General features: G+C 35.8%; 1 protein-coding gene across 3 annotated transcripts in view; it reads left to right on the top strand.

The window, feature by feature from the left end:
* Nucleotides 1-13,046, top strand: part of LOC115415250 (triadin-like) — a 47,703-nt gene that overhangs the window by 27,396 nt on the left and 7,261 nt on the right. For 2 of the 3 annotated variants that reach the window (XM_030128762.1, XM_030128761.1), the window contains exon 3: nucleotides 1,062-1,103. The exons of the other annotated variant lie outside the window; for it this stretch is intronic. In XM_030128762.1, the coding sequence (XP_029984622.1) occupies nucleotides 1,062-1,103 (42 nt within the window). The remainder of the gene's footprint in view (nucleotides 1-1,061; nucleotides 1,104-13,046) is intronic. 3 annotated transcript variants of the gene reach the window in all.

The raw sequence follows: 13,046 nt of genomic DNA, 5'->3' as shown, positions 1-13,046 counted from the left end.
GTAAATATTTTCATGTATTTACACTAAAACAAAGTACAGTTTCACAAAAAATGTGAATAATCTGAACAAATGTGAAAAACCTGAAATGTCGTAAGAAAAATAAGTGCAATTTTAACAATATTCTGCTCGACACTATAAAAACTAAACAAAACTGTTTTGTGTATTTGTAGATCCACTGTGATCTGTACGTTATAATGAACATGTGGAAATGATAAACTGAGGAAGAATATTGTTAAAATTACACTTATTCTTTCAGTTTGTGGAAGTTATTGACAGTTTTTGAAAGGACAGTTTGTAGATGTAAACATTTTAATTGTTTAATTTTACTTTTTTCACTGTAAAATATAGAGAAAAGTTTGGAGTTGACATTATTTATATATTATTATGTTATGTTATTTTACTGGTTTGGCCCACTTCAGATGAAATTTAGCTGAATGTGGCCCCTGAACTACAATAAGTTTGACACCCCTGGGTTAAACAGTTTAAATCAGTAGATGGTTTTGATCCGTGATGGATGTTTGGGTCTCTTTGGGTTGAGAAAAAACAGTTTGGGAAACACTGACCTAAACCTAAAAACAGACTCCAGATGCAAACCCTAGTCTCCTCCTGGATTTTGTCATGACCCCATCCACTCCAACCACCTCCTATCTATCCAAAAAGCAGATCTTCAATAACAAATGATCCTGGTATTATCCGTGGTTTGCAGAAACATACGATGGTACAATTTGATTCCGGTGAACAGATCATGGTGTCCGACTGTTCCCAATCTTCCAGCCACACAGTGGGAAATCAGTCACTTTGATATCGACAGAGAGCCGGTGTATTCCAAGGCATAGTTCTCAATTTTCTGTAATGATGACCTTCCTATCAGTTCCACTCCTCACCGCTCTCACAGATCACCATGTATACGGTCTATCCTACAGCCAAAGGATAAACCATCCTCACACATCCACACGGTCATCTTTAACTCCTGTCCTCACTCTTCTTCTTCCTCCGACCCCAACACCCTTCATCTTCTTCCCCATCCTCATGCTGTCATTCACCTGCCATCTCATCCAAAGACTATACATCATACTGTGACGACCCCGTGTGTTTATCTCCTGGTAATGACAAAAAAAAACAACAAACCACCAAAACTGCTAAGGGTGTGAATGTACTGCATGCTCGTACTATTGATTTGACAAACCAGAGACCCTAAACATACAGTATTCTGTGTCCAGTATTTTAAAACACGATGCCATGGGGGGAAATTAACACTGAATCTATAAAAAAATACATGCTGCTGATGCAAAGTCTAATGAGTGAAAAAAAAAAAAATCAGTTTCACCAGCTGTTAAAAGTAGTATAATTGCAATGTGTTAGTTTTTCTAAGCACAAAAAGCATTGTAGCATCTATTTTTTAATCTAAATCATTTCAATAAGAGAACACAGATTAAGTGCAGTGCAATATTTCCAGTAGTTTTCTCTATATTTGATGAAGCTTTAAATATTTAACATGGGGATTTTTGCTCATTTACCTCATTGTGTTGGATCTTGGCTAATTTAATGCTTTAGTAGAAAATCGCTCCCAAAGAAAGATGTTCTCTGCAAGGTCTTTGGATAATCTTAATTAACTAGGCCATTGATTCTGGGGGAAAGAAAAAAAAAAAAAGAAAAGAAACATTGGTGTGAACAGACTCTAAGTGATTCTTAGTGAGTACACAGTCTTATTCTTAGTATGTGGTGTGACTGATCTAAGAGATTCAGTGGTGACTTCCCCTTTAGTCCAGCATTATTTGGCTATTTTTAAGAAAAACATTTACATGAAATAAAAATAAAAATAATCTTTGGATTTTACTGTGTGTCTGTATGTGTCCTGGTTTGGCATGTGAAAAGAGCTGGTGTCTATTGAGCTTCACAGCTAAAGATGGGTCACAAATTAAAGAAACTAAATAAATATAGAATAGAATAGAATAGAATAGAATAGAATAGAATAGAATAGAATAGATTGCCTTAAAGGTGTGCATTGGAGTTTATCATATTCGTCATTTTTTCAGTAATGTAGGATTATCTGAAATACAGGACTGTTGTGTTTTTATTATTGTTTTTCCCTTATAATGAGCTGTTTATAAGTGAGAGGATGGATCTGGTTCCCTCTATGGAGTTTATATTACAACACCATATTTTTGCAGTAACTAGTCCTTTTTGTCATTTCTCTTTGTACCATGTGTATCTTATGCTGCCTTCATGTGCTATGGGAATTATGGGAAATACTACTTACAAACTTTTCTTTTTTTTTCCACTGGGGAACTGGGAAATATTTTGATACACGAGTTGCCAAGGTGAAAATAACCTTTGAACTTTTCAGCAGGGCGGAAAGCAACCAGGGATTGTGAATGACAAACACTGCTTTTATTAATGTTCTGCAGCTGTTAGTTGATGATTTTGCACATTTATAGAATACACAATTTGCAAAAAAAAAAGAAAAAAAAGGAGAGTTTGCATGTCCTCCCTGTGTGTGTGTGTGTGTGTTTTCCAGGTACTCCTTCCAAAGATATGCATTAATAGGTTAATTAATTGGCTAAGCTAAATTGCCCATAGGTGTGAATGTGAGAGTGATTGGTTGCTTGTCTCTATATGTCAGTGTATTTGGGTGCTTCTATGAAACTGGGTACATTTTGGTACCTGGCACTTTGCCAGTTTTTTTTTTAGACCCAATAATGCAAGAGAAATGTAGACATAGTTCCCCCCAGGATGTACCTAATGATGACCTCAGATAAATGCAAAAAAAAATTTACTCTTGCTCTGAGCCATCCCAAAATTAATGAATTTTTAATAAAATATTGGGGCCAAAAATAGGACCAAAATTAGGACATGAAAAACTACCCAGATGTCAGTGCATTTGATCTTGAAAACATGGTTATAAATGGTCTTATATTGTGTTATAAATAAAGACACTGCGTTAAATTTGATGATCCTAGTGGTTTTTCTAATCCAGACATGCAGATTTTTCATGAATCTCATGCTCCCAAACTTGCTTCATAACATTAGTCTACATCTGGTTGGAACTTTTAGGCCCCATGTTCTGTTCTTAGGGACCAATTTCATAGAAGCACCCATATGTCCCTGCAACCCTCTCAGGAATAAATGAATGAATAAATGAAAATAAAATGCTGTAGCAGATGAATTAACACATTCAAAACTGTTTTACCCAAGTAGCAGGTCTCAATACATAGCGTGTCAGCCATTTTTCATTTAGTTATGACAACAAAAGCACTTGAACACAACACAGTGGTAATTTCAGATTCACAAGTGGAAAGGATCATCTTCCCGACAACACGTGAAGGCAGCATAAGATCATCCAACCTTAGAGTAGAGGAGTCGAAGAGGAGATAGAAGGATAGAAGAGGCAAGAGGCATTGATGGAATAAGACATCCTTGCCTTGGAACAGCAGTTTTAAATAAATGTTAAACATAATGTGGGTAATAACTGCATCATCGGTCTGTTATTTAGTTAGTGTTAATGCTGTGTTTTATGAGCTCTGAGTCTTCATATAAACATATGATTATCTTTCTGTTCAGTTCAGTGTAGTGTACTGTGTCCACTTTTGATGCAGGGATGTTACATTTTTGAGTTTAATGTACACATTTATTTTTTAATCCTGAATCAGATTATTTGAAAATAGTCATAAAACTTTAAACAAAGGAATGAATCTTTTGTTTTTAAAGTCCTTGAGCCATGGTTTGTATAACCCTTGTCACCTGTCATAGCTCCTCCTTGGTCCTTGATTTTCACTCCGTAATGTGTATTTTAGGGAATTAATTAGAGGTATAAGTAGCATTCCTTAAAATATTAAAGAATTACCTAAAATTCTAATTATAGTGTTAGAATAAAGAGCTCTGAATTATGCCAAAGACACCAGCATGTTGGATTGGACAGATATGGACTGGATATGGTCATACTTCAGATTGGATATGTGTGACCACTAGAGGGAGAAGTGAGTCTGCCATGGGACCTTTGACCAGAGTGTCAGAGAACGATGAGATGGGATGAGAACTACTAAGGTCCTGTCCATACAAAGACGGTTTCGACCCTATCTGCAAAAGTTTTGTATCAGATAGGCCTTTTGTCCACACAAAACTGATGTTTTCAGTCATTGAAACTATAACTTTTTGAAACCAGGTTCCAGAATGGATAAATTTGAAAATGCCGGTTTCATGTCTTCGTCTGTATGACCAAACTGCAACTTTTCTAAATTGATGATGTCATAGCCCCACCTCTCTAACCTTTCACCCCAGAAATAAGACGTCACTTCACAACAACAACAACAATAATGGCAGACTACAGAGTCGTACTCATGTTACAACAGCTACTGAACTTATTGGAAATATTGAATTAAAACTGCGGGAGACTTTCATCACCAATTTTTCAAGTATTACGAATCCGTAAGTCTTTCTGTGATTACTCACCTGAATCTCTTCCCTCACGGTGAACAATTTCGAAGTGCCATCCACCATAAACAAATCATGTGTTTACAAACAGAGCTGGGAGGTAACTCTGGCATCTTCGGAATTTTGTTGCAGTGTGCATTGTGGGAAGCAGAGGCTCACGCTGCCGCCTGGCAGTGGCAGTACAACCATATGATATATGGATGAAACAAACATGACGTGGAAACGGCTGAAAGGAAGCGGAGCTCCAGCCGTTTCTGCATCGTATTTCTTGCTGCTGTCATTGCCAGGCAGAGCTCCGCTTGCTCCGCTTCCCTCCAGCAGTTTCCGCGTTTCAGCCGTTTCATCCATCCGTGTTTGTTTCATCCATATAATATCATATTGTTGCGCTGCTGCTGCCAGGTGGCAGCGTGAACCTCCGCTTCCCACAATGCACGTCGTGACAAAATTCCAAAGATGCCTGAGTTACCTCCCAGCTCTGTTTGTGAACACATGGTTTGTTTATGGTGGATGGTACTTCGAAATTATCCACCGTGAGGGAAGAGATTCAGGTGAGTAATCACAGAAAGACTTACGGATTCGAGATACTTAGGCTATGACTGAGGTTTTACAGATTTAATGAAAAATTGGTGACGAAAGTCGCCCGCACCTTTAAAATCTTTGACTACTCTTTCATTATACTGAGCAACAAACAACCATAGTTAACAATATTCACTACATGCTCTTGGATTTACCGCAGAGAGGGGCAACCAGAAGGGAATATCGAATATCGGATCAGACCTGGTAGAACCAAGCAATGCTCCACGTTTTCTTCTCCATTTTTCGCAAGAGCATTACAATACCACATACAGGCCTGGCATTTGTGCTCCATCGCTTTCAGTCGTTTTCACTGGTTTCGTGTGTACGCAGATATTTCTTGAAATGATTCCGTGTTTATGGAGCGCTTTTTTGAAAACGACAAAGAAAAAGATTTGATTGGAAAAGTTATGGCTTTGTGTGGACATGGCCCAAGAAACAACTTTTTAGAGTCCAAGAATGTGACAAAGGGATAAAAACTAAAAGCAGTGGTGTTGTTTTCACCACTTGACACAGATCTAAATGAAAAGAATGGAGACTGATGATGAAATCACATTGTGAGGCTTATGAAAGCATAAAGTTGGGATGTGATGTTATTGTCTTTGCTAAATTGTCATTTGTTGATCCACGGTTCAGGCTAAACTGTGACAGTTCTGAGACGATCCCACACAGATCTTTAGTTCAGCTATTGACAACACAAACCTGAAAGAAAATGGAGGTGATTTGTGATTTTACTGTGGCTGTTTAATGTCTAAAAATAGAGCTAAGCTAACAGAGCTGTAACATAAACTATCAGCTTACGCAACATGTGAAGATTATAAGACATAATGTTATTTTGGCCAAGTGTCAAAATAACCAGCTATGAGTTTTAGTTTAAAGAAGAAAACTTGATGATATCACAATACAGATGTGTGTAAACAATTAGCTTTATACTTTATTCAGTGAGTGATGCAGTCTGTGATTTATTAGTGGTTTTTAGTAGCTATGAGTGTGTATATATAACCTCTTTAAGTTCGCCAAAGCACAGACTGATTTCCAAGTGAGAAGTGAGGCATTAAAATGAAAAATAAGGAACTGATTGTTTGTCTTTCTGTTTTCTCCATTTGGGTTTGTTACAATAAGATACTATGTTGACTGTGGATAAAATTAATATCGCCTTAACCAAAAAACAAAAAAACAAACCAAAAAAAATCAAGGGTAGTTCAAACATATACTGGTTGTAATGAAGGACCAGCCACCATAGGGGAGGGTCAGGCGAGGGGTTTTGATTTGGCTTCAATTTGCAACCATTAGACGCCATTACATCTCATACGCTGAACCTTTTATTCGCCTGTGAAGGATAAATATTATGCTTCCCCAGTAGATGTATATTTCATTGATGATTTTATTGAAAAGGCTGTCTTATACACTGGTCCAACTGACATTTTCACTCATAACATGTTCAATAGCTTATATTTAATAAGTATTAAACAGCGACCCTTTGTGTCTCATTATTGGAAATTGTTATGTTTCTTTAGTTTGTTCCCCATCTGCATACTCTCCAATTTGCTCACTGAATGACAAGTTCAAGTGTGTGTTGTGTGTGACTTTTTCTAACAAAATTGCATGTGATTGACAGGTTTCTACTGCGCTGCAGCTGTTGTGTCTCATAAAGACAGTCACTCTGTATGGCTGCGGAAGTTTCTTATTGAATCATTTATGCCTTTTTTGCAGATATAGTGTATATATTCTATAAGACTGCTGACAGTGACAGATATATTTAAGTATAATTTGTCTAACATGATATAGCAAAAACAATTCAAACAATGAGAATGGAACACTGAATGAGGCTGATTCATTTAGAACTCATATTTCATCAGGGGACATCAATAAATGGTGCAAATATTCTATCCTGTGAGTCAAGGAAATATTTCTGTCAAGGCTAAGTAAAATCCACGGCTGAGGAGGAAACGCACATCAAACACAAGTGTCCCTTTCAATGTAGTTATCTTCTATTTTCTGAAGCAAATATTTGCAAGTCGACAATGACAAAAGGCTGGGCTGCATTTTTAATCATGAGGCTTTTCTCTCAGCATGACATTTCAATAAAGGCCAGTGTGTGTAAATGAAAAAGCAAGGAGACATTTCTGGACAATAAAAGACGGAATGCAATTCTATCTATTCTTTTGAAAAAGCGCAGGGATTTTTTTTTTTTTTTTATTTGTTCTTATGTGTGTGTGTGTGTACGTCAAAAAAAAAGTCAAGGTATAAATACAGCTATGGAAAGAGGAGACTGAGACAAACACTTTCATACTGTATATATATATATATATATATATATATATATATAAATACAACTTCAGTGGAGATAAAGGCAAAGGGTATTGGAAACTACAGGAAGGGAAATGCAGAGATGCCAAAATATGAGAAAAAAGGTGGAAAAGGTGGAGGAGAGGCAGCGCCAGGTGACGGTTTAATTGGTCACCTTGAAAACCTCTGTTCTTTATCTCACAAAGTCCTGCAGTAATCGAAAGAAAGAAAGAAGGAAAGAAAGAAAGAAAGAAAGAAAAAGAATTGTAGCAAGAAAGAAAGAATGAAAGCTCTTCCTCATCTTTCTCTCCTCCTGAGAGGTTTCAAGGGCCTTTCAGTCATTTTTAACTCATCCCTGCTACACAATTTGTATTTTTCCTCACTTTTCTCTATGTTTTGATGTGTCTAAACATAAAACTGAAAAAAGAAAGTAAAAAAACAAAAAACTCTAAAAACGTAGTAAGGAGCACAGAGAAGAAGGATCAGGACATGAAAGTAAGACTGCAAGACAGAAAATAGATTTGAAGAGAAAAAATTTGAAGCACTGAATGAATTCAAGAGAAACAGAAAGAAGAAGAGAGGGTAGAAAAGGTGAAGTAGGGACGAGGCTGAATGAATGCGTAACCGCTTTATAAAATAAAAGGGCGACACAGATGTGGGAGGGGGGAAATACCAGCTTTCTATTTGTGGCGTCTTTGACACGGTGTCTGGAGTGCCAATCAAAGAAATGTCAGTGCATTAATGAGCTGTTTATGTCAATCTATTATACAACTCCTCCACACTGGGCAACAAACAGGCAGTAGTATTTTCCACCCAGGAGACTGAAAATTCAAGAGATCCAGCGAGGAAATCAAAACAATGCATTTAGCACTTTTGAGCCCACAGTTATCATAATACACACAGAGGTGCAATGAATGTGCTAATTCACACATCCCTCTGAGAGACAAATGCAAAACACCTGCACTGCAGTAGTAGATGCACACACACACACCTCAATGAAATGTATTCAAATGCAGCTTTTCACAATTCTGAATGTCACATTACAGTGTGTGTGACCTCTTTGAGTCAGGACACCCCATCTACAATAGTTTCTCATCTTTCATTTTGATCACATTATCAATTTTTTTGGCAGGATTACATACATTTTGTTGTGTATTTTGTTGACTTATATACTTACATAAACCTGTTTTATTCAGTATTATGTTTATTTCATTTGATCACCTGTCACTGGTATTATATCCCCTTCACTAATGATGGTGGTAATGGTTGATTTTACATGTGGCTCTTTAGTTCAGCATGTCCTCAGATGAATGACTCAGCAACATCTATGCATATTTGAGAACAAAAATACCATAAATAATGTGAAGGACAATACAAAACAAGTGGTGCCAGGCACAACAAACCCCGCCCCTTGCACGTATTGTAGCTTATTTTGGCATCAATCCAGCTGATGTCATCATGTCTATGTGTGCGCTGATATCAGCATATGAATCGCCTCTATATATGTGCCAAGTTTGAATTAAATTGAAACAAAATTGATGTTTTTATAGACATGTGAAATTTCGCCCTTTAATAGTTAAATGGGAAAAAAAGATTTCAAAAAATTCATTAAAAATTTGAACTTTGACCTATTTCTCCCAAAATGTAATGACATCTATTTTGGATCACTGGCAATCTATAAACCCAATTTGGTATGAATTCAACCAATAGTTTTGCTGCTACAGACATTTGAAATTTCACCCATTATAAGTAAATGGGGGGAAAAAAGATTTTAAAAATTAATAAAAAATTTTAACTTTGGCCTACTGTTCCCAAAATGTAATCAGATCTATTCTGGGAAACTGGCAATCTATAAACCCGATTTGGTATGAATTCAACGAATAGTCGTGCTGCTAGAGTGTTAAGAAACAAACAAAGAAACAAGTGGTGCCAGGCACAACAAACTCCGCCCCTTGTACATATTGTAGCTTATTTTGGCATCGATCCAGCTGATGTCATCATGTCTATGTGTGTGCTGATGTCACCATATGAATTGCCTCTATATATGTGCCAAATTTGAAGTAAATTCAAATAAAGTTGATGTATTTATAGATGTGAAATTTCACTCATTATAAGTAAAAAGAGGAAAAAAAAGATTTAAAAAATTCATAAAAATGTTTGACTTTGAACTACTTTTTCCAAAATGTAATGACATCTATTCTGGGTCACTGGCAATCTATAAACACAATTTGGTATGAATTCAACCAATAGTTTTGCTGCTAAAGTGTTAACAATCAAAGCAACAAGTGGTACCAGGTAAAACAAACCCCACCCCTTTATGAAGTTTAAAAATTCTGTAAAAAATTTGAACTTTGACCTACTTTTCCCAAAATGTAATGACATCTGTTCTGGGTCACTGGCAATCTATAAACCCAAATTTGGTATGAATTCAATGAATAGTTTTGCTGCTAGAGTATTAACAAACAAACAAAGAAAGAAACAAACTGAACCAAAAACAATATCCCTTGCCTCCCCTATGGGGGGCGGGGTTATAAAAACAGATACGTATGGGTTAATTCTGCTGTCGGTACTCCTGACCACGGTGTTAATGAAGATCTGGAGTTGGTCCCCAAGAGCTCACTGCTCTGACCGTGTCCTGTTTGCTAATACTATGCTAGATTCCTTGTATGTATAATGATGGGTAAAATGCAGAGACTGAATTTCCCTACGGGTACAGGAAAGTGAGTTAATCTTAACTTTAAATCGAAAATAAATGTGGTGTTTAGGCTGTTACATTAGCTGTGTTTCCATAAAATGTCAATCTAATTTGAAGCTAATTGTTCAGGTCAGTGAAAATGATTATTTCTGACTCTGTCCAAAGTGTATGTTTTGTAAAACTGTTGATGTGCTTGTGTGTGTACTGGGGGAAACAGAAAATGTCATAGTATGTGACAAAATACATCAATGTCATGTATGCAGCCTTTGTTTATCCTAACCCTAACCCCATGATGGCGCTCTACAGCCGGAATTATGTGGGTTTATGTAGATGAAAACTTTTCTGAAAATGATCTGATGTTTACGATGTTATTATTGAAAACAGAGATGAGGAAATATTTGTCTCTATAATATGTAAATTCATGGCCTCTTGCAACAGAGCAGCCCAAAAATATGTTCACTCCAGGGCTTCAAAGTTCAGGATGGGTTTTTAGGGTCAATACAACTATGTGGTGCCTTTGGTGTCCCCCAGCAGAATCTAACTGTCACCATGAACACATCACAAAATAATGAAATCCTGGGTTTTAGTATGAATGGGCAAACACTTACACATATATCAGTATAATTTTAAACCTCTTGAAATGTGATTTTACTATTCTAGATAAATTTCTTTGAGGGAATGTACATGATTTATGCATGTCCCTCACACTGCCCTTCTAACTTTAGTGAGACTGTTAAGTGTTTAAATGAAAAAAAATGTAAATGCTTCTTAGATGTTAGAAGTTTTTCAATAAAACAAATAATTTTGATCAGTTTAATTTCATTTTCGTAATACTTAACATTCTACACGTATCCTTGAAATTGCTGTCCACCCTGTCACTTTGGGGGAACTTCCTCTTTAATAATCTGGTTGATGACATCACTGATCATCATTTTTCTTCATGGGAGGTGGAAACATTGTTGACGAGAGCATTTAGTATTTACATTTACATTTCAAGATTTTCATCCTTTTCTGTTTGTACTTAGATGTAGTCAAGCTTAGCATGTCCACCCTGTCACCACAAAATATCATTTAATATAAAACTATTCAGAAATTCTAAATATATTTGTTTAACATTATACAGTCTTCTTCAAAGATGACTTACTTTGCCAACTCAAGGTCCAGCATGTGGACATTCAGTGCTAATTTTAACCAAAACTGTCCACCCTGTCTGTCACTTATATTTGTATGTATTTGTCAGTGACAGGGTGGACTGACAGTATTTGTTTCATATTTTGAGGAGTGCTTGTGCTGCGTCTGCTTGCAAAAAAATTATTAAAAATGTAGGATCTTGACCAACATACATTTCTAACAGCCTACAATCAACTTAAGACATTGACCATAATGTTAAGTAGACAATCTTATTATGATATGATATGATATGATACGACATGATATGATATGATATAATATGACATGATATGATATATGACATGACATGATCTGATATATGATATGACATGACATGATATATGACATGAGATGATATGACATATGATATGATATGATATGATATGACATGATATGACATGACATGACATGATATGATATGACATATGATATGATATGACATGATATGATATAATATGACATGATATGATATATGACATGACATGATCTGATATATGATATGACATGACATGATATATGACATGAGATGATATGACATATGATACGATATGATATGATATGACATGATATGATATGACATGACATGATATGATATGACATGATAAGACATGATATGACATATGATATGATATGACATGATATGATATAATATGACATGAAATGATATGATTTGACATGATATGATATGATACATGATATGCTATGACATGTTATGATATGACATGAAATGATATGATTTGACATGATATGATATGGCATATGATATGATATATGATATGACATGATATGATATGACATGATATGACATGATATGATGTAATATGATATGACATATGATATGATATGATATGACATGATATGATATGACATGACATGATATGACGTGATATGATATGACATGACATGACATATGATATGTTATGACGTGATATGATGTGTGATATTGATAATAATTAATAATAATAGATCATTTCAGCATCTTTACTCGCTCCCAAACAGAGTCCCTTCTCTATCCTGAATATTCAATAGCTTGTGTATGGTTCCCTTATGCTCATATTAGTGTATGATTGTCTGTGCAGATGACTGCAGTATCTTCAAATATTTGGAAGTGTCTCCCATGGGCAATCCAAGAAAGAAGTCAATAATTTGATTTATTTTTTTTTAGACTTTCCCATGATGCAAAGAATACAGGATGCCGTAAGATACAGACATTTACAGGGTTCAGAATGACTCAATTGAATGGCATCTTCAAGTTCCTTAAGTCATGACATCAATTTCTGGAAGCCCCGGGCTGTTTAAAGACACAGTGAACTTAGTGAGTGTAAACTCTGGCCCCTCTGAGAAAGAAATAAATAAAAGCTAGATTTAAAAGTTACATCTGTCATTGGTCTTATTGTATATTTTACAGCAGTATTAGAAATTGTGAAAAGTCTGAATGTATTGAGGGAAGGTCAGACTGGAGTTAACTTAACAGCTCGAGTAAAGGGTTATAAAGCCTCATAGCGACATATAATTACAGAAATACAGTACAGGAATGTTAATATGTGTGCAGAAACAATATGCATGGCACATTACCGGCAATAAAAAAAAACAAAAAACACTTTAACAAAGACATTCATTAGAACAGTAAATGCTCCTGCAGCTGTTAGTTCAGTAATAAATTGCTAAAAGAGCTGTGACAACTTCAGGGTAAAAGAATGGGATTTGATTGGTTTTGTTTGATTGCAGCCACTGAGACGAACACAAATGAAAAACATGTAGAAATACAAAGTACAAAGAAGATAATGTGTGTTACTGTGAAGCTGAACTTTTTTACCTTCCAACCTTGACATTATCTCTTGTAACATGTATTTACCAGCACAATCATAATGATAAATGGGGAGAACAT

Source organism: Sphaeramia orbicularis, chromosome 24, assembly GCF_902148855.1.
Source record: "Sphaeramia orbicularis chromosome 24, fSphaOr1.1, whole genome shotgun sequence".
NCBI lineage: Eukaryota > Metazoa > Chordata > Actinopteri > Kurtiformes > Apogonidae > Sphaeramia > Sphaeramia orbicularis.
Note: the sequence above shows the minus strand (reverse complement) of the source record. Positions and strands in the feature narration are given on the sequence as shown.